Source organism: Salmo trutta, chromosome 31, assembly GCF_901001165.1.
Source record: "Salmo trutta chromosome 31, fSalTru1.1, whole genome shotgun sequence".
Lineage (NCBI taxonomy): Eukaryota > Metazoa > Chordata > Actinopteri > Salmoniformes > Salmonidae > Salmo > Salmo trutta.
Genome location: NC_042987.1, coordinates 45,011,100 through 45,034,307, shown reverse-complemented (window position 1 = coordinate 45,034,307; position 23,208 = coordinate 45,011,100). Strand labels below are relative to the sequence as shown.

Below are 23,208 nucleotides of genomic sequence, written 5' to 3'. Positions count from 1 at the left end.
ATATTTTACAGGTTACATATAACTACATCAGACAGTACATTTCATTGAAAAAAAACATAATTTTTCCCTGTGAATCCACATTGTACAGTAACACAGGGACACACTCAGAGCCAGAGTCCCATAAGAGTGTTAGTATAGAAGGCCGTGTTCCCCAACAAGGTCACACAGATAGGCAAGATGGCAGACACACTAATATAGTAAAATCCATAGGGTCTTAAACCCACGTCACACTGAGCTACATACAGTACCCACAGTAACCACTATCCCCTTTTCAGAGCTCTTTACCATCGAAGGAAACGCGTTTGGCCGTCCCTGTCAGTTTCCTTTCCGGTACAAAGACCAATGGTTTGGAGACTGCACCTCGATAGACTCCTCTGATAGACGGCTTTGGTGTGCCACTGAAACAAACTACCAAGACAGTGAATTGTGGGGCATCTGTCCATCCAAATGTGAGTATTACATCTGTTACTTACTCTGTGTCAATCTACACAGTTGTTAGATGCTTCTCTCTCTCTCTCTCTCTCTCTCTCTCTCTGTCTCTGTCTCTGTCTCTGTCTCTCTCTCTCTCTGTCTGTCTCTGTCTCTGTCTCTGTCTCTGTCTCTCTCTCTCTCTCTATCTCTGTCTCTCTCTCTGTCTCTGTCTCCGTCTCTCTCTCTCTCTCCCTCTCTCTCCTATTCAATTCAATTCAATGGCTTTATTGGCTTGATAAACATATGTTAACGTTGCCAAGGGAAGTGAAATGGATAAAAAGTGAACAGTAAATATTACACTCACACAAGTTCCAAAATAATAATGACATTTCAAATGTCATATTATGTCTATATATAGTGTCATAACGATTTGCAAATAGTTAAAGTAGAAAAGGGAAAATATTTACAATGGTGTTTGTTCTTCACTGGTTGCCCTTTTCTTGTGGCAACAGGTCACAAATCTATTTCACCCAGTAGATATTCTTTGTGGATCTGTGTAATCTGAGGGAAATATGTGTCTCTAATATGGTCATACATTTGGCAGGAGGTTAGGAAGTGCAGCTCAGTTTCCACCTCATTTTGTGGGCAGTGTGCCAATAGCCTGCCTTCTCTTGAAAGCCAGGTCTGCCTACAGCAACCTTTCTCAATAACAAGGCTATGCTCACTGAATCTGTACATCTCTCCCCCCATCCCTCTGCAGCTATGGAGCATTGGCATAAGAACCCGGTCACAGGTACATTCTACCAGGTGAACCTCCGCTCTGCCCTGACCTGGCACCAGGCTCGGACCAGCTGCCAACAGCAGGGAGCAGACTTGGCCTCAATCACCGAACCCCACGAGCAGACCTTCGTAGCAGGTAGCGCCACCCGGTGGCCACGCTCACATTCACACCCATCAGGCGTGTCAAACTCAAGCAGTGTGTTTATGTTAAAATAATTTTAAATCTTGATGATAATAATCAATAATCAATATGCCTTGACTAATGCCCAAGGTTTGTAAGACAATGGGTTAAATAATTAGGCAAGGACTCAGCTTTCTGCAAAAGGTTTCTGTAGCTTTATTCAGAGAACGTTCTGAGGTCAGGATAACAAAACAGTCATTATATAGTTCTTGCTTACTTACGCACATGCATTTACACACAAACTGTTGGTGAACTGCATCTCCCCCTTTGACTTCCCACACTGTTTATCACTACCTAGCTCAGCCTGTTCCTCTCCCTCAAGGTTAGAAACCCCTTGAAGTTTTACTCCCTTTACCATCTGGCTCCTGCTCTCTACACTAATTACATACACACATTTCTTTCCCTCTACAGCCTCTACTAGATTTTCTGGGACTAATCGGACTAATCGATCACTACATTGATCATTACATTGATTATTCATTAACCATGCTGTATGACTAATAATTCATCATGGTTTATTGATTCATTTACCTTTATTAGATAATTCTCTTATCAGTTTATTTGTGTACTGTTCATGTACCAGTGTGTTTATTAGTGTACTGTTCATGTACCAGTGTGTTAATTAGTGTACTGTTCATGTACCAGTGTGTTTATTAGTGCACTGTTCATGTACCAGTGTGTTTATTTGTGTACTGCTCATGTACTAGTGTGTTTATTAGTGTACTGTTCATGGACTAGTGTGTTTATTAGTGTACTGTTCATGTACCAGTGTGTTTATTAGTGTACTGTTCATGTACCAGTGTGTTTATTTGTGTACTGTTCATGTACTAGTGTGTTTATTTGTGTACTGTTCATGTACTAGTGTGTTTATTAGTGCACTGTTCATGTACCAGTGTGTTTATTTGTGTACTGTTCATGTACTAGTGTGTTTATTAGTGTACTGTTCATGGACTAGTGTGTTTATTAGTGTACTGTTCATGTACCAGTGTGTTTATTTGTGTACTGTTCATGTACCAGTGTGTTTATTTGTGTACTGTTCATGTACCAGTGTGTTTATTAGTGTACTGTTCATGTACCAGTGTGTTTATTTGTGTACTGTTCATGTACCAGTGTGTTTATTTGTGTACTGTTCATGTACCAGTGTGTTTATTGTGTACTGTTCATGTACCAGTGTGTTTATTTGTGTACTATTTGTGTACATGGACTATTTATGTCATATGCAACTTTATCTCCTTGTCTTATACACACACACCACACCACACACCCACACACACACACACACACACACACACACACACACACACACACACACACACACACACACAGGCCTGTATGGTAGACAGGGTGCTCCACTGTGGACGGGGCTGAATGCTCTGGAAGAGGACAGTGGGTGGCAGTGGATCAGTGGGAAGCCTCTACGCTACTTCCGCTGGGACTCTGGTGAGTCCTCACCTTCACACTATTCCCTTCATGCTGCACTACGTTGGACCAGGGTCAGGTACTCTATATAGGGGACCAGGGTCAGTTACTCTATATAGGGGACCAGGGTCAGTTACTCTATATAGGGGACCAGGGTCAGTTACTCTATATAGGGGACCAGGGTCAGTTACTCTATATAGGGGACCAGGGTCAGTTACACTATATAGGGGACCAGGGTCAGTTACTCTATATAGGGGACCAGGGTCAGTTACTCTATATAGGGGAAAAGGACCAGGGTCAGTTACTCTATATAGGGGACCAGGGTCAGTTACTCTATATAGGGGACCAGGGTCAGTTACTCTATATAGGGGACCAGGGTCAGTTACTCTATATAGGGGACCAGGGTCAGTTACTCTATATAGGGGACCAGGGTCAGTTACTCTATATAGGGCACCAGGGTCAGTTACTCTATATAGGGGAAAAGGACCAGGGTCAGTTACTCTATATAGGGGACCAGGGTCAGTTACTCTATATAGGGGACCAGGGTCAGTTACTCTATATAGGGGACCAGGGTCAGTTACTCTATATAGGGGACCAGGGTCAGTTACTCTATATAGGGGAAAAGGACCAGGGTCAGTTACTATATATAGTGAGAACATTAAACATTTGTTAATGTTACTATTTCTGTTGCTGTTAGTCTTCAGATGTAGTGACATAGCTGTTAGTCTTCAGATGTAGTGACATAGCTGTTAGTCTTCAGATGTAGTGACATAGCTGTTAGTCTTCAGATGTAGTGACATAGCTGTTAGTCTTCAGATGGAGTGACATAGCTGTTAGTCTTCAGATGTAGTGACATAGCTGTTAGTCTTCAGATGTAGTGACATAGCTGTTAGTCTTCAGATGTAGTGACATAGCTGTTGTTGTTGTTTGTCTGTAGGTCACCCTCTCTCTGATCCTGGTCAGATGTGTGGACTGGTTGACCCAGCTCAGCAGTCCTACTGGCAGAACTCCCTGTGCTCCAAGAAACATGGCTACATCTGTCAGAAAGACCCACCTTCACCCCCTGTTCACCCAGGTAGGTCTGTCAGAAAGACCCACCTTCACCCCCCATTCACCCAGGTAGGTCTGTCAGAAAGACCACCTACACCCCCCGTTCACCCAGGTAGGTCTGTCAGAAAGACCCACCTTCACCCCCCATTCACCCAGGTAGGTCTGTCAGAAAGACACACCTTCACCCCCCATTCACCCAGGTAGGTCTGTCAGAAAGACCACCTACACCCCCCGTTCACCCAGGTAGGTCTGTCAGAAAGACCTCCCTATAACCCCTGTTCACCCAGGTAGTTCTGTCAGAAAGACCTCCCTATAACCCCTGTCCACCCAGGTAGGTCTGTCAGAAAGAACACCTACAACCCCCGTTCACCCAGGTAGGTCTGTCAGAAAGACCTCCCTACACCCCCTGTCCACCCAGGTAGGTCTGTCAGAAAGAACACCTACACCCCCCGTTCACCCAGGTAGGTCTGTCAGAAAGACCTCCCAATAACCCCTCTTCACCCAGGTAGGTCTGTCAGAAAGACCTCCCTATAACCCCTGTCCACCCAGGTAGGTCTGTCAGAAAGACCTCCCAATAACCCCTGTTCACCCAGGTAGGTCTGTCAGAAAGACCTCCCAATAACCCCTGTTCACCCAGGTAGGTCTGTCAGAAACAACTCCCAATAAACCCCGTTCACCCAGGTAGGTCTGTCAGAAAGACCTCCCTATAACCCCCGTTTACCCAGGTAGGTCCGTCAGAAAGACTTCCCTATAACCCCTGTCCACCCAGGTAGGTCTGTCAGAAAGACCTCCCTACACAATTTTATCCAGTCCAGTCCATTTTAATCCAGTCTAGTCCATTTCAATCTTGTACAGTTTGTTTTAATTATGTTCAGTCCATTTTAATCCAGTCTAGTCCATTTCAATCTTGTACAGTTTGTTTTAATTATGTTCAGTCCATTTTAATCCAGTCTAGTCTAGTCCATTTCAATCTTGTACAGTTTGTTTTAATTACGTTCAGTCCAGTTTAGTCCAGTTCATTTTTGTATTATTTTGTTTATTATGGGCGGTGTATTTCTTGTATTCCTACAATGTGTTTCCCTGTGTTGGTGATAAACAGAAGAGACAGGTTTCTGCTCCAGTCCGTGGATTCCCTACGCTGCCAGGTGCTTCCTCCTCCAGCGTACTAAGAAGACCTGGACAGAGGCTCAGACGGAATGTCGGAAGGACGGAGGCGACCTGGCCAGCATCCACAACATTGAGCAGCACAGCTTTGTGATGTCACAGCTGGGATATGGTCAGTGAAACACAGGTACACTCACACGTTAGACAGCCAGTGAAAAGGCTAACTCCAACTCTCCCACCTCTCTTCCTCTGTCCCAGCGGCCGCTGACGAGCTGTGGATCGGGATGAACGATGTCAAGACGTCACTACTGTTTGACTGGAGCGACCAATCCCCTGTCACCTTCACCAAGTGGGAGGAAGCCATGCCAATGGGGGGCAACTGTGTCCTGGTCAGGGGAGAGGTATGGTACCATCATCCCCCCTCCACACTGCCCCGGACCCTTACAACCCCTAACCTTGCCCCTAACCCTAACACCCCCTATTTTTTATTTTGTTTAACCTTTATTTAACAAGGCATGTCAGTTAATTAAGAACAAATTCTTATTTACAATGACGGCCTAACGGAACAGTGGGTTAACTGCCTTGTTCAGCGGCAGAACTACAGATTTTTACCTTGTCAGCTCGGGGATTCGATCTAGCAACCTAACCTACTGGCCCAACGCTCTAACCACAAGGCTACCTGCCACTCCCTAACCCTGGCCCTAACCCTAACACCCCCTAACCATAACCCTGGCCCTAACCCTAACACCCCCTAACCATAACCCTGGCCCTAACCCTAACACCCCCTAACCATAACCCTAGCCCTAACCCTAACACCCCCTAACCCTAACACCCCCTAACGATAACCCTGGCCCTAACCCTAACACCCCCTAACCCTGGCCCTAACCCTTACACCCCCTAACCTTGGCACTAACCCTAACACCCCCTATCCCTGGCCCTAACACCCCCTAACCCTAACACCCCCTAACCCTAACACTCCCTAACCCTAACACTCCCTAAACCTAACACTCCCTAAACCTGGCCCTAACACCCCCTAACCCTAACACTCCCTAACCCTGGCCCTAACACCCCCTAACCCAAACCACCCATTCACAACCACACCAACCCTCTCCCTCCTTGACGGTGTCCTGTGTGACTGTGTCTGTCTTGCAGCAGGGCAGGTGGGCTACCCAGGTCTGTGACAACCAGCATGGTTTCATCTGTATGAAGAAATCTTCCTCCCAACCCTCAGGGGACCAGGTGGACACTTACCCAGGCTGTAAACCGGTGAGTGGACAGCCAGGGGGAGCAGAGTTCAGCCAGGGGGAGCAAAGTTCAGCCAGGGAGAGGAGAGGTCAGCCAGGGGGAGCAGAGTTCAGCCAGGGAGAGTAGAGTTCAGCCAGGGGGAGCAGAGTTCAGCCAAGGGGGAGCAGAGTTCAGCCAGGGGGAGCAGAGTTCAGCCAGGGAGAGGAGAGGTCAGCCAGGGGGAGCAGAGTTCAGCCAGGGGGAGTAGAGTTCAGCCAGGGGGAGGAGAGGTCAGCCAGGGAGAGGAGAGGTCAGCCAGGGAGAGGAGAGTTCAGCCAGGGAGAGCAGAGTTCAGCCAGGGGGAGCAGAGGTCATGCTCTATAGCGCTGATGTTCTCAGGAACAGCCACGTATATGGCTCTCCGCACCGGAGACTGAGGTTCAAGCCTCGATTCAAGCCTTCCTGATGTCACTCCCACTTCTCCACCTTTGTTTCCAACTGTCTGAATAAATTAGAAAGAAAACATTCTGTAAATGTGCCAGATTTAGTCAGCTAGCTAGTTGTCAACTGTAGTCCCTGGGCAGGTAGATAGATAATCAACATTTACATCAAAAATCTAATCAAATCAAATGTTATTTGTCACGTGCGCTGAATACAACAGGTGTAGACAATGAAATGATTAACCTGTTGAGGACAGACGAACCCTAGCCAACAGCCAATGGCATCGCACGGCGCGAAATACAAAACCAACTAAAATACCACAATTCAATTTTCTCAAACAATCAACTATATTACACCATTTTAAAGATAAGACTCTCGTTAATCTAACCACATTGTCCGATTTCAAAAAGGCTTTACAGCGAAAGCAAAACATTAGATTATGTTAGGAGAGTACATAGACACAAATAATCACACAGCCATTTTCCAAGCAAGCATATATGTCACATAAACCCAAACCACAGCTAAATGCAGCACTAACCTTTGATGATCTTCATCAGATGACACTCCTAGGACATTATGTTATACAATACATGCATGTTTTGTTCAAACAAGTTCATATTTATATCAAAAAACAGCTTTTTACTTTAGCATGTGATGTTCAGAACTAGCATACCCAACGAAAACTTCCGGTGAATTTACTAAATTACTCATGATAAACGTTGACAAAATACATAACAATTATTTTCAGAATTATAGATACAGAACTCCTTTATGCAATCGCTATGTCCGATTTTAAAATAGCTTTTCGGTGAAGGCATATTTTGCAATATTCTGAGTACATAGCTCGGCCATCACGGCTAGCTGTTTTGACATCAGCCAACTTCAGGGTCACCTAAACTCAGAATTACTATTAGAAAAATTGGATTACCTTTGCTGTTCTTCGTCAGAATGCACTCCCAGGACTTCTACTTCAACAACAAATGTTGTTTTGGTTCCAAATAATCCATAGTTATATCCAAATACCTCCGTTTTGTTCGTGCGTTCAGGTCACTATCCGAAGGGTAACGCGCGAGCGCATTTCGTGACAAAAAATAAAAAAATATTCCATTACCGTACTTAGAAGCATGTCAAGCGCTGTTTAAAATCTATTTTTATGCTATTTTTCTCGTAAAATATCGATAATATTCCAACCGGGCAACGTTGTATTCATTCAAAGACTGAAAGAAAAACATGGCGAGTTCTCGTGACCGCGCATCTCCAGTCTCACTGTCCCCAGGCTGACCACTTACAAACTCTGCTCCTATACTTTGCCCAGAGACAGCAGACACCCCATTCCACTTTCTGGCGGCTTTAGAGAGCCAATGGACCCTTAGAAAGTGTGACGTTACAGCACAGATGCTGTAATGTCGATAGAGATGCAACAGAAGGACAACAAATTGTCAGACAGGGCACTTCCTGTATGGCATCTTCTCAGGTTTTGGCCTGCCATATGAGTTCCGTTATACTCACAGACACCATTCAAACAGTTTAGAAACTTTAGAGTGTTTTCTATCCAAATCTACTAATTATATGCATATTCTAGTTTCTGGGCAGGAGTAGTAACCAGATTAAATCGGGTATGTTTTTTATCCGGCCGTTTTAAGAAATAATAAGTGTTAAATATTTACTAAATAAACTGAAGTAAACAATAAATAAATAAATACAAATAAAAATGAAAAAAAGAAAAAGAAAAAATAACAAATAATTAATGAGCAACAATAAAATAACAGTAACGAGGCTATATACAGGGTACTGGTACAGAGTCAAGGTGCGGAGGCACCGGTTAATAAAGAGGCTATATACAGGGGGTACTGGTACAGAGTCAATGTGTGGGGGTACAGGTTAGTCGAGGTAATTGAGGGAATATGTACATGCACAGTAGGTAGAGGTAAAGGGACTATGCATAGATAATAAACAGAGAGAAGCAGCAGCGTAAAAATGGGGGAAAGCGGGGGGTGGGTCAAAGCAAATAGTCCGGGTAGCATTTGGTTAGCAGAGAGAACAGTCTATGACTAGGGTGGCTAGAGTCTTTGGCTATTTTTAGGACCTTCCTCTGACACCGCCTGGTATAGAAGTCCTGGATGGTAGGAAGCTTGGCCCCAGTGATGTACTGGGCCGTTCGCACTACCCTCTGTAGTGCCTTGCAGTCGGAGGCCGAGCAGCTGCCATACCAGGCGGTGATGCAACCAGTCAGAATGCTCTCGATGGTGCATCTGTAGAACTTTTTGAGGATCTGAGGATCCATGTCAAATCTTCTCAGTCTCCTGAGGGGGAATAGGTTTTGTCATGCCCTCTTCACGACTGTCTTGGTGTGCTTGGACCGTGATAGTTTGTTGGTAATGTGGACACCAAGGAACTTGAAGCTCTCAACCTGCTCCACTACAGCCCCATCGATGAGAATGGGGGCGTGCTCGGCCCTCCTTTTCCTGTAGTCCACGATCATCATCTTTTGTTTTGATCACGTTGAGGGAGAGGTTGTTGTCCTGGCACCACACTGCCAGGTCTCTGACCTCCTCCCTATAGGCTGTCTCATCGTTGTCGGTGATCAGGCCTACCACTGTTGTGTCGTCAGCAAACTTAATGAGGATGTTGGAGTCGTACTTGCCCTTGTAGTCATGAGTGAACAGGGAGGACAGGAGGGGACTGAGCACGCACCCCTGAGGGGCCCCAGTTTTGAGGATTAGCATGGCAGATGTGTTGTTACCTACCCTTACCACCTGGGAATGGCCCGTCAGGAAGTCCAGGATCCAGTTGCAGAGGGAGGGCACTATGGTGTTGAACGCTGAGCTGTAGTCAATGAACAGTATTCTCACATAGGTGTTCCTTTTGTCCAGGTGGTAAAGGGCAGTGTGGAGTGCAATAGAGATTGCGTCATCTGTGGATCTGTTGGGTCGGTATGCAAATTGGAGTGGGTCTAGGATTTCTGGGATAATGGTGTTGATGTGATACATAACCAGCCTTACACCTAGACCAGCTCAACAGTCTAACAGCTGTTTCTGACCCTGTTTGTCTCTCTGAAGCATTGGACCAGGCACGGCTCCTACTGCTACTTTGTGGGCCCAGAGATCAAGACCTTTGATGAGGCCAAAGAGACATGCAAGAGCTCACAGTCATATCTGGCAGATGTTTCTAGCAGGTAAGAGAGAAACCGGGATGTACTTCTCTATATCAGTAATGTGGACTAGATTAATTTGTCTAGATAATACATTGTCTAATGATAATGAGTTCAGGGTGGACAAAGTTCCATTATAATGTTTAAAATAATTTTCTACTCAAAAACAAACGCATAGTTTTTTCTTATTGGGTCCACTGTTACGTCATCACAGTTTTTGCTCTATGCTGAAAGTGCTCCATCTTGAACCCTCGGCTGCTGACACCATTTTGGGGCACAGTGGACTAAAGGACAAACTGCTAAAATATAGTTTTTGAGTAAAATATACCTTTAACCATAATGTTTCAATAATGTCATAATGATAATGTGTCCAGGGTGGATAATGATCCATGATAATGATCCGTGATAATGATCCATGATCACGTGACATGATAATGATCCATGATAATGTGACTGTGTCCAGGGTGGATAATGATCCATGATAATGTGCCATGATAATAATCCATGATGTTACATGATAATGTGACTGTGTCCAGGGTGTGTAATGTTATAGTGATAATGTTTTATTAATAATGTGTCCAGGGTGGATAATGTTATAGTGATAATGTCTCATAATAATGTTCCCATGGTGGATAATGTTACAAGGATAATGTTTTAATAATAACGTGTCCAGGGTGGATAATGTTACAAGGATAATGTTTTATTAATAATGTGTCCAGGGTGTGTAATGTTAAAATGATAATGTTTTATTAATAATGTATCCAGGGTGGATAATGCTATAATGATAATGTTCCATGATAATGCTATAATGATAATGTCTCATAATAATGTTCCCATGGTGGATAATGTTACAAGGATAATGTTTTAATAATAATGTGTCCAGGGTGGATAATGCTTTCCTGATCAGCCTGGTTGGGTCCAGGCCAGAGCAACACTTCTGGATCGGACTCTCCAACCAGAACCACATCGTCTTCTTCACCTGGACGAACAGCAACAGGGTCAGATTCACCCACTGGAACACACAGATGCCAGGTAAAGGACAACTATAGAGATATATAATAATACTATATATTGTAGTTACCATGTGTTTAGAAGCATGTTCATCAACTCCCACAAGGGAGCATGCTTTCTTGGGGGAGTCGATGGAGTGCAGGGCCAGAGAGTTGAGGGTTTACCGACCACTGAGGATAAGCTTACTCTCCCTATCTGTTTCATTACAATATTATATAGGAGTCTGACTACAGTTCTATAGTAGGAGTCTGACTACAGTTCTATAGTAGGAGTCTGACTACAGTTCTATAGTAGGAGCCTGACTACAGTTCTATAGTAGGAGTCTCACTACAGTTCTATAGTAGGAGTCTCACTACAGTTCTATAGTAGGAGTCTGACTACAGTTCTATAGTAGGAGTCTGACTACAGTTCTATAGTAGGAGTCTCACTACAGTTCTATAGTAGGAGTCTCACTACAGTTCTATAGTAGGAGTCTGACTACAGTTCTATAGTAGGAGTCTGACTACAGTTCTATAGTAGGAGTCTGACTACAGTTCTATAGTAGGAGTCACTACAGTTCTATAGTAGGAGTCTGACTACAGTTCTATAGTAGGAGTCTGACTACAGTTCTATAGTAGGAGTCTCACTACAGTTCTAAAGTAGGAGTCTGACTACAGTTCTATAGTAGGAGTCTGACTACAGTTCTATAGTAGGAGTCTGACTACAGTTCTATAGTAGGAGTCTGACTACAGTTCTATAGTAGGAGTCACTACAGTTCTATAGTAGGAGTCTCACTACAGTTCTATAGTAGGAGTCTGACTACAGTTCAATAGTAGGAGTCTCACTACAGTTCTATAGTAGGAGTCTGACTACAGTTCTATAGTAGGAGTCTGACTACAGTTCTATAGTAGGAGTCACTACAGTTCTATAGTAGGAGTCTGACTACAGTTCTATAGTAGAAGTCTCACTACAGTTCTATAGTAGAAGTCTCACTACAGTTCTATAGTAGGAGTCTGACTACAGTTCAATAGTAGGATTCTCACTACAGTTCTATAGTAGGAGTCTGACTACAGTTCTATAGTAGGAGTCTGACTACAGTTCTATAGTAGGAGTCACTACAGTTCTATAGTAGGAGTCTGACTACAGTTCTATAGTAGGAGTCTCACTACAGTTCTATAGTAGGAGTCTGACTACAGTTCTATAGTAGGAGTCTGACTACAGTTCTATAGTAGGAGTCACACTACAGTTCAATAGTAGGAGTCTCACTACAGTTCTATAGTAGGAGTCTGACTACAGTTCTATAGTAGGAGTCACTACAGTTCTATACTAGGAGTCTCACTACAGTTCTATAGTAGGAGTCTGACTACAGTTCTATAGTAGGAGTCTCACTACAGTTCTATAGTAGGAGTCTCATACTACTGTTCTATCTAACTGAATATCATTGAACATGCTTATAGGTGCTCTTAGCTGTGAACCTGAATGTTGCTCTGTATTTGTGTTCTCTCTTTGCATCAATTTTGACCTCAGGCAGTAGACAGGGTTGTGTTGCCATGACAACAGGGACTCTAGCTGGCTTATGGGATGTGCTGAGCTGCACCAATCAGGAGAAGTATGTCTGTAAACACCTCGCAGAAGGAGCGGGGCCAACACCAGAACCAATCACACCTGTCCCTCCCAGGTGCCACGAGGGCTGGTATCCTGTGGGGTCTCGGAACTTCTGCTTCAAGGTAGACATAACTTAGAATGAAACTAATATGTATTATGACTGTAGTAACAAACTCTGGAGGAGTTAAAACCTCTTAAGGATTAGCACCTTTTTTCTATTTTCTCCTCCTGTCACGTTCGTCGTAAGGATGGGACCAAAACGCAGCGGGAATGTGTATACTAATCTTCTTTATTACAAAGAAAACAAAAATAAACACTTAAACAAAAACAACGATGAAAAAACAGTCCTGTAAGGCACACAGCTTACATACGGAACAACTACCCACAAAAACCCATGGAAAAACACCCCTACTAAATAGGACCTTCAATTAGAGGCAACGAGGAACAACTGCCTCCAATTGAAGGTCAACCCAATAAACTAAACATAGAAATAGAAAACTAGAACAAACATAGAAATATACTAACATAGAACATTAACCAAAAAACACATAAAACAAACATCCCCTGCCACGCCTTGACCAAACTATAATAACAAACAACACCTTTTACTGGTCAGGACGTGACACCTACAATGACATACCCAAGTCTAACTGCCTGTAGCTTAGGCCCTGAAGCAAGGATATGCATATTATTAGTACCATTTGAAAGGAAACAATTTGAAGTTTGTGGAAATGTGAAAGGATTGTTGGAGAATATAACACAATAGATCTGGTAGAAGATAAAACAAAGAAAAACTTACCTTTCTTTTTTATTTTTTTTGTACCATCATCTTTGAAACTCAAGAGAAAGGCCATAATGTATTATTCCATCCCAAGTGCAATTTAGATTTTAGCCACTAGATGGCATCAGTGTATTGTAACGTTTTAGACTGATCCAAAGAACCATAGCATTTCTATTCAAAATTCAAGACTGCCCAAATGTGCCTAATTTGTTTATTAATAACTTTTCATGTTCAAAATTATGCACTCTCCTCAAACAACAGCATGGTATTCGTTCACTGTAAAAGCTACTGTAAATTGGACAGTGCAGTTAGATTAACAAGAGTTTAAGCTTTCTGCCAATATCAGATATGTCTATATCCTGGGAAATTTTCTTGTTACTCACAACCTAATGCTAATTGCATTAGCCTACGTTAGCTCAACCGTCTCGTGAGGGACACCGATCCCGAAGACGTTTTAATGTTGTTCTCCTCATTTGACATCTATACAGCCAGGTTCTACAATATAATAACATAATAATAATATCTGCCATTCAGGAGACGCTTTTATCCACAGTCATGCATGCGTACATTTTACAGTATGGCTGGTCTCGGGAATCAAACCCACTATCCTGGTCTTGCAAGCACCATGTCCTACCAACTGATCTACAGAGGTTCTAAGTCATTTAGGATAATGACCTGGTTTGTCGTCACTTAAGGATCTCTTCCTAACTGTAACAGATCATTATCCAGAGACAGTCTGTAGAATAAGGATCTCTTCCTCACTGTAACAGATCAGGATCCAGAGACAGTCTGTAGAATAAGGATCTCTTCCTCACTGTAACAGATCAGGATCCAGAGACAGTCTGTAGAATAAGGATCTCTTCCTAACTGTAACAGATCAGGATCCAGAGACAGTCTGTAGTATAAGGATCTCTTCCTAACTGTAACAGATCAGGATCCAGAGCCATCTGTAGTATAAGGATCTCTTCCTCACTGTAACAGATCATGATTCAGAGACAGTCTGTAGTATAAGGATCTCTTCCTCACTGTAACAGATCAGGATCCAGAGACAGGATGTGTCCTAAATGGCAGTCTTTTCCCTGTGTTGTGCCCATGGAGCTCTGGTCTAAAGTAGTGCACTACCCCATAGGGTTCTGGTCTAAAGTAGTGCACTACCCCATAGGGCTCTGGTCTAAAGTAGTGCACTGAATAGGTTGTCTGTCTGGTCCAGTTCTTTACAGGGCCTCGTGCAGATGAGAAGACCTGGTTTGAGGCTCGGGACTTCTGCAGGGTGATTGGAGGAGACCTACTCAGCATACACAGCTCTACGGACCTCCAGTCTATGCATCATGTGTAAGTTCTTCAAACAACCTCACGTAGCCTCTCTGGGCTATGTGGGATGCTACCGTCCCACCTGCGGGACACAGCCAGTGAAATAGCAGGGCGGCAAATTCAAAACAGTAAAAATCTCATAATTCAAATTTCTGAAACATACTACTATTTTACACCATTTTAAAGATACACTTCTCCTTTATCGAACCACATTGTCTGATTTCAAAAAGGCTTTACAGCGAAAGCAAAACATTAGATTATGTTAGGACATTATAAATCCCAGGTCCACAATAAATGTTGTTTTGTTCGATAAAGTCCATCATTTATGTCCTCTTTGTTAGCTCGTTCAGTAAGCTACTCCAAATGTAGGAAGCGTGCCGAAGATTTCACGACGAAAAGTCAAAAAAAGTTATATTTACGTTCGTAGAAACATGTCAAACGATGTATAGCATCAATCTTTAGGGCCTTTTAAACATAAAAGTTCAATAATACTCCAACCGGACGATTCAAATGTCTTCAAAAATGTAAAGGAACACAGCTACCTCTCACGTGAAAGCGCGCAATTGAGGCCATATCCTTTCCTGAGTCAACAACTTCCAACTTCCACTTGTTCGCTCTCTGTTCACCATAGAAGCCTCAAACAACTTTCTAAAGACTGTTGACATCTAGTGGAAGCCTTAGGAAGTGCAAAATGAACCCTAAGTCACTGGATACTGAATAGGTCCAGTCTTGAAACTATAAACCACTTCCTGGTTGGATTTTTTCTCAGGTTTTTGCCTGCCATATGAGTTATGTTATACTCACAGACATCATTCAAACAGTTTTAGAAACTTCAGAGTGTTTTCTATCAAAATATACTACTAATATGCATATCCTACGTTCTGAGCCCGAGTAGTAGGCAGTTTAATTTGGGCACGTCATTCATCCGAATTTCCGAATACTGCCCCCTGTCACTAAAAAGTTCAACACTCAGATATTCAAACACACACCTTTATTGATTAGCAACGATTCCAACCCCAAAAATCTTCTACGGGTCTTATTCTAGGATCCAAAGAGTCAACCTATAAAAGTTAAATTACATGTTTGTTACCATTAAAGGTTTAGTAACATGTTTGATATCTATAAAGGTTTAGTAACATGTTTGTTACCTATAAAGGTTTAGTAACATGTTTGTTCCAGTATATGACAGTTCTATTTCCACCTTCTTCCAGTTTTCTCAAACAAGGTCCACTAGGTGGGGCCCCAGACATACCAATAATGTAATACTGCTAACTCACACTGATAGAAGTTGTATTCCCTGCCATGGTGATAATATAGTATTGTTTTGGATACCGTAGCCATGGTGATAATATAGTATTGATTTGGATACTGTAGCCATGGTGATAATATAGTATTGTTTTGGATACCATAGCCAGGGTGATAATATGATATTGTTTTGGTCACCATAGCTATGGTGATAATATGATATTGTTTTGGATACCGTAGCCATGGTGATAATATGATATATTGTTTTGGATACTGTAGCCGTCGTGGGACTTCCTGGATCGGCCTGAGTGCTCAGGATCCCAATGCTGGCTACGCCTGGACTGATGGTTCACCAGTGAGTTATGTTGACATAATAATACTAATACTAATTCTACTACTAATTATAATACTAATAGTAATACCACCACTACTACTACTACTACTACTACTACTAATAGTAATACTACTACTACTAGTACTAGTACTACAACTACTACTACTACTACTACTACTAATAGTAATACCACTACTACTACTACTAATACTACTACTACTACTACTAATAGTAATACTACTACTACTACTACTACTACTAATACTAGAACTACTACTAATTATAAAACTAATAGTAACACTGCTACTGCTACTAATAGTAATACTAATACTGCTACTAATAGTAATACTAATACTGCTACTAATAGTAATACTACTACTGCAACTAATAGTAATACTGCTACAACTACTACTACTAGTAATACTACTAATAGAAATACTACTACTGCTACTACTACTAGTAATACTACTGCTACTACTAGTAATACTGCTAATAGTAATACTACTGCTACTACTAGTAACACTACTACTACTACTACTACTAATAATAATAGTACCACTACTACTGCTACTAATTGTAATACTACTACTACTACTCCCACTACTACAACTACTACTACTGCTACTAATAGTAATATTACTACTACTACTACTACTGCTACTAATAGTAATGCTACTACTACTACTAATACTAATATAATAATAATAGTAATACTACTACTAATTATTATACTAATATAGTCCTACTACTACTACTACTAATTATAATAATAATAGTAATACTGCTACTACTACTACTAATGTAATAACAATAGTACTACTACTACTACTACTACTACTAATTATAATAATACTAGTAAAACTAATAGTAATACTGCTACAAACAGTAATACTACTATTATTACTACTACTACTAATATAACAGTAATACTACTACTACTACTACTACTAATATAATGGTAATAGTAATACTACGACTACTACTACTAATTATAATAATAATAGTAATACTACTACTAATAATAGTAATATAAATACTACTACTACTGCTAATCATAGAAATACTGCTGCTACTACTACTACTACTACTACTAATATAATACTACTACTACTACTACTACTACTAATATAATACTACTACTACTACTGCTACTACTACTACTACTAATTATAATAATAATGGTAATGCTACTACTACTACTACTACTGCTAATATAAATACTACTTCTACTACTACTAATAGTAATACTACTAGTACTACTACTACTACCACTAATAGTAATACTACTACTAATAGTAATACTACTACTACTACTACTAATAGTAATACTGCTTCTACTACCACTACTAATAGTAATACTACTACAACTCCTAATTATAATAATAATAGTAATACTACTACTACTAGTAATACTACTAGTACTACTACTACTACTGATAGAAATACTGCTACTACTACTACTACTACTACTAGTAATACTACTACTACTACTACTAGTAATATTACTAGTACTACTAATACTACTACTAATAGTAATACTGCTACTACTAGTAATACTACTACTACTACTACTACTACTACTACTACTAATAGTAATACTACTACTACTAGTAATACTACTACTACAAAAAATATACATACTACTACTGCTAGTCATAGAAATACTGCTACTACTAGTAATAGTAGTACTACTACTACTACTACTACTACTAATTATAAAAATAATAGTTATAATAATAATAGTAATACTACTACTCCTACTAATAATAATAATAATATAAATACTACTACTACTACTGCTAGTCATAGAAATACTGCTACTACTACTACTAGTAATACTACTAGTACTACTACTACTAATAGTAATACTACTACTAATAGTAATACTACTACTACTAATTATAATAATAATAGTAATACTACTACTGCTGCTAGTCATAGAAATACTGCTACTAATTATAATGCTACTACTACTACTACTACTACTAGTAATGCTACTACTACTACTACTACTAGTACTACTACTAATAGTAATACTGCTGCTACTAGTTACACTACTACTACTACTACTACTACTAGTAATACTTATTGTAATACTACTACTACTAATAGTAATACTACTACTACTAATAGTAATACTACTACTACTAGTAGTACTACTACTGCTAATTATAATAATGTGTTGCTGGTATTGTTCCTGAACACTTCCAACTGAACTGCCTCCCATGTTGGCTGATATTTTTCCTCGAGGAATGTTCATGATTGTCTGTGATAGATTTGAAGTATTGTTGATCAGAAGTCTAACTCATGGGAAAGGTATTTCTATTACAAATGTGTTTGTCCTCAGCTGTCCTTCCAACACTGGATGGAGGGGGAACCCAACAACTACAATGGAGTGGAGTCCTGTGCTGAGATGAAGAACTCTCACTGGGATGAAGAAGGATCCTGGAACGATGTAGACTGTGAGGGCTACAACGACTGGCTGTGTGAGATCCCTAAAGGTACTGTGAGGTCTACAATGACTGGCTGTGTGAGATCCCTAAAGGTACTGTGAGGTCTACAACGACTGGCTGTGTGAGATCCCTAAAGGTACTGTAATGTATGGCTCAATGACTGGCTGTGTGAGATCCCTAAAGGTACTGTAATGTATGGCTCAATGACTGGCTGTGTGAGATCCCTAAAGGTAATGTATGGCTCAATGACTGGCTGTGTGAGATCCCTAAAGGTACTGTGAGGGCTACAATGACTGGCTGTGTGAGATCCCTGAAGGTACTGTAATGTATGGCTCAATGACTGGCTGTGTGAGATCCCTGAAGGTACTGTAATGTATGGCTCAATGCCTAGCTGTGTGAGATCCCTGAAGATACTGTAATGTATGGCTGCAATTGTCACGTCCTGACCCTAGTAAGATGTCTTTTTCTATAGTAGTGTAGGGCAGGGCGTGACAGGGGGTATTTTTGGGCTGATCTATGTTTTCTAGTTCTATGTTTAAATTCTAGTTTTCTATTTCTATGTTCGATTGTTTGGGGTTGATCTCTAATTGGAGGCAGCTGATCCTCATTTGCCTCTGATTAGAGATCATATTTAATTAGGGGTTTTTCTCATTGGGGTTTGTGGGTTATTGTCTTTTGAGTAGTGTGTTGTCCTCTCTGCGTCACGGTTTGTTGGGTTCATATTTTCAAGTTATTAGTGTATTGCATTCAGTTTCACTTTTTAAAATATGTGGAACTATGAAAACGCTGCATCTTGGTCTGCTCCTTCGAACAGCCGTGACAGAATAACCCACTATAAAAGGACCAAGCAGCGTAAGAAGGAGCAGCAGGAGGAATGGACATGGAAGCAGATTTTGGACGGGGAAGGACCCTGGAGTCAGGCTGGGGAGTATCGTCGACCAAAGGAGGAACTTGAGGCAGCGAAGGCAGAGCGACGATACTACGAGGCGTTATATGCATCGAAAGGCAAGTGCGAGAGGCAGCCCCAAAAAAATGTTTTTGGGTGGGGCGCACGGGGAGGTTTGCTAAGTCAGGATGGAGACCTGAGCCAACTCCCCGTGCTTACCGCGGGGAGCGGGTGATGAGGAAAGCACCGAGCTATGCGGAAATGCGCACTGTATCGCCCATACGCATTCAAAGCCCGGTGCGATCGGTGCAAGCTCCTCAGCGTTGCTGTGCTAGAGTTGGCACTCAGCCAGGAAAGAGTGTGCCTCCTCAGCGCATCTGGTCGCCAGTGCGTCTCCTCGGCCCAGTTTATACTGTCCCTGCTTTACGCACGGCAGCCCTCATTACCCAGCACAGCCCAGTTCGCCCAGTACCAGCGCTCCGCCCCTGCCGGGCTACAGTGACCATCCAGCCAGGACGGGTTGTGCAGCCCATGTGCTCCAGACCTCCAGTGCGTCTCCAAGACCCAGTGTACCCTGTGCCTGCTCCGCGTACTCTACCTCCAGTGCGCCACCATAGCCCAGTACGTCCTGTTCCTGCTCCCCGCACTAGCCTGAAGGTGTGTGACTAGCCTGGCACCTCCTATGCCAGTCCCAAGTAGCAGACCTCCAGTGCGTCAACAGAGCCCAGTACGTCCTGTTCCTGTTCCCCGCACTAGCCTGAAGGTGTGTGTGACTAGCCTGGCGCCTCCTATGCCAGTCCCACGTAGCAGACCTCCAGTGCGCCACCATAGCCCGGTAAGGCTGGTGCCTGATGTGAGCACGCGGTCCGAAGTACGTCTCCCCAGTCCGGTGAGACCAGTTCCAGCGCCCCTTAAGGAAGCCTCTAATGATGGTCAATGGTCCGACGTCTCCAGCGATAATCCATGGCATGAAGCCTCCAGTGATTATCCATGACGCGGAACCAGTAGTGATGATCCATGGCCCGGAGCCTGTAGTGTTAAGCCATGGCATGAAGCCTCCAGTGACGATTCATGGCCCGGAGCTTGTAGGGATAATCCATGGCACAAAGCCTCCAGTGATTATCCATGACGCGGAACCAGTAGTGATGACACATGGCACGGAGCCTGCAGCGAAGGTCCCCAGTCCGGAACCTACAGAGACGCTCTTCAGCGCGGAGCCTCCAGCGACGCTCTGCGACCCAGAGTCTTCAGCGGCGGTTGGCGGTCCGAAGCCTCCGGCGATGACCCATGGTCTGGTTCCTCCGGACATACAGAAGCAGGGGGATCAGTGGGCGGTGGGGGTACTACACCCGGAACCAGAGCCGCCGCCATAGATATTAGTCACCCACCCTACCCTCCCTTTGTGTTTTTTGTGGTTGCTTTCTTGGGTTTTTGTTTGCATTCGGAGTCTGCACCTTTGGTGGGGGGTACTGTCACGTCCTGACCCTAGTAAGATGTAATTTTTATAGTAGGGCAGGGCGTGACAGGGGGTGTTTTTGGGCTGATCTATGTTTTCTAGTTCTATGTTTAAATTCTAGTTTTCTATTTCTATGTTGGATTGTTTGGGGTTGATCTCTAATTGGAGGCAGCTGATCCTCATTTGCCTCTGATTAGAGATCATATTAAGTAGGAGTTTTTCTCATTGTAGTTTGTGGGTTATTGTCTTTTGAGTAGTGTGTTGTCACGGTTTGTTGTTTTATATATTTTCAAGTTATTAGTGTATTGCATTCAGTTTCACTTTTAATAAATATGTGGAACTACAAAAACGCTGCATCTTGGTCCGCTCCTTCGAACAGCCGTGACAACAATGACTGACTGTGTGAGATCCCTGAAGGTACTGTAATGTATGGCTCAATGACTGACTGTGTGAGATCCCTGAAGGAAATGCTTACTTACAAGCCCTTAAAACCTGTTGAGGCCACGGGTTAGCAATGAACCCTGAGACGGGATTGCTAGCAAGGCTGGAAATTCAAAACATCAAAAATCTAATAATTTCAATTTCTCAAACAATCAACTATTTTACACCATTTAAAAGATAAACATCTCCTTAATCTAACCACATTGTCCGATTTTCAAAGAGGCTTTACGGCAAAAGCATAAAGTTAGATTATGTTAGGACAGTACATAGCCACAAAAGTACAAACATCCATTTTCAATTCAAGGTCAGGCGTCACCAAAAGCAGAAACCAGCTAAAATTATGCACCAACCTTTGACAATCTCCATCAGATGACACTCCTAGGACATTATGTTATACAATACATGCATTTTTTGTTCCATCAAGTTCATATTTATATCCAAAAACCGCATTTTACAGTAGCTGTGAAATTCTGATTTTTTTCTTCTCTGAAATGCTTCCGGTGAACAACGTTACAATTTTCAAAATTACTATTCGAAAACATTGGTAAATTATAATATTGTCATTCAAATAATTATAGTTTAACATTTCGTAAATGATACTGTCTTGCCAGATTTCAAAATAACTTTACTGGGAAATCACAAGTTGCAATAAACCAGGTGCTGTGCTTAGAACAATAAGCTAGCCTAATTAGCTTAGCATCATCTTGTAACCATGTAATATCAATAATACTATTGTCAATAATCCATTACCTTTGATTATCTTCATCCATTGGCAGTTCCAGGAATTCCAGGTCCACAACAAATGTGGTTTCTTTTGACAAAGTTCATAATTGATGTCCAAAGAACTCCAAGTTGTTCCATGTTGTTAGCGCTTCGGTGGCTACTAAAAAGTAGCGCGGGGGGGGGTGTGTGAAGTCACGGCAAAAAGTTAAAAAAGTTACAAAAATAATCTATTTATGTTTGTTCAAACATGTCAAACGTTGTTTAGCATCAATCTTTAGAGCCATTTTTAACGTGAAACGTCAGTAATGTTTCAACCCGACCTCACCTGTGTCTAGAAAAACGTTTTTGAAAAATGTCCCGTGTCTCATGATTGCGCAGGTGCAGGCCATAATGGAAGTGACGACATCCCACGGACGTCAACTTCAATGCATTCTTATTTGCTCCCTGTTAATCATGGAAGCTTCAAACAACTTTATAAAGATCGCTGACATCTAGTGGAATCCGTAGGAGTTGCGAACTGAATCCTTTCTCACTATGGTATCTAATAAACAATGACACTAAATAGTACAGCCACAAAATTCTCTTTTTTTTAAATCTATTTTTCTCAGGTTTTTGCCTGCAATATGAGTTTTGTTATACTTACAGACACCATTCAAACTGTTTTAGAAAATTCAGAGAGTTTTCTATCCGAATGTGTTAATAATATGCATATCCTAGCTTCTGAGTCGGTGTAGGAGGCAGTTAAAAATGGGCACGTATTTTTTTCAAAATTCTCAATACTGCCACCGTGGCCCGTAGAGGTTTTAACCACCAATGCAGTTTAAAGAAAAATACGTTTTAAGAAAGTATTTACTAAATAAACTGAAGTAAAACAATGAATACAGAAAACATATTTAAAAAAAAAAATCTAAAAATAACAAATAATTAAAGAGCATCAATAAAATAACAGTAGCGAGGCTATATGGGGCTCCCGAGTGGCGCAGCGGCCTAAGGCACTGCATCTCAGTTGCCATACCAGGCGTTGATGCAACGAGTCAGGATGCTCTTGGTGGTGGAGCTTTAGAACTTTTTGAGGATCCATGACACACCTTTTCAGCCTACGGAGGGGAATAGCAGTGGTCGTGCCCTCTTCACGACTGTCTTGGTGTGTTTGGACCATGATAGTTTGTTGGTGATGTGGACACCAAGGAACTTGAAGCTCTCAACCTGCTCCACTACAGCC

The 23,208-nt window shown here is 42.0% G+C and overlaps 1 protein-coding gene across 1 annotated transcript in view; it reads left to right on the top strand.

The window, feature by feature from the left end:
• LOC115170265 (macrophage mannose receptor 1) overlaps positions 1 to 23,208 on the top strand; it is a 48,251-nt gene that overhangs the window by 4,837 nt on the left and 20,206 nt on the right. Inside the window, exons 3-15 of the mRNA XM_029726676.1 lie at positions 276 to 449; positions 1,172 to 1,327; positions 2,699 to 2,812; positions 3,729 to 3,866; positions 4,941 to 5,117; positions 5,204 to 5,346; positions 6,098 to 6,211; positions 9,670 to 9,785; positions 10,645 to 10,793; positions 12,279 to 12,478; positions 14,348 to 14,469; positions 15,973 to 16,048; positions 18,375 to 18,528. Coding sequence (XP_029582536.1) covers positions 276 to 449; positions 1,172 to 1,327; positions 2,699 to 2,812; positions 3,729 to 3,866; positions 4,941 to 5,117; positions 5,204 to 5,346; positions 6,098 to 6,211; positions 9,670 to 9,785; positions 10,645 to 10,793; positions 12,279 to 12,478; positions 14,348 to 14,469; positions 15,973 to 16,048; positions 18,375 to 18,528 — 1,833 coding nt within the window. The remainder of the gene's footprint in view (positions 1 to 275; positions 450 to 1,171; positions 1,328 to 2,698; positions 2,813 to 3,728; positions 3,867 to 4,940; positions 5,118 to 5,203; positions 5,347 to 6,097; positions 6,212 to 9,669; positions 9,786 to 10,644; positions 10,794 to 12,278; positions 12,479 to 14,347; positions 14,470 to 15,972; positions 16,049 to 18,374; positions 18,529 to 23,208) is intronic.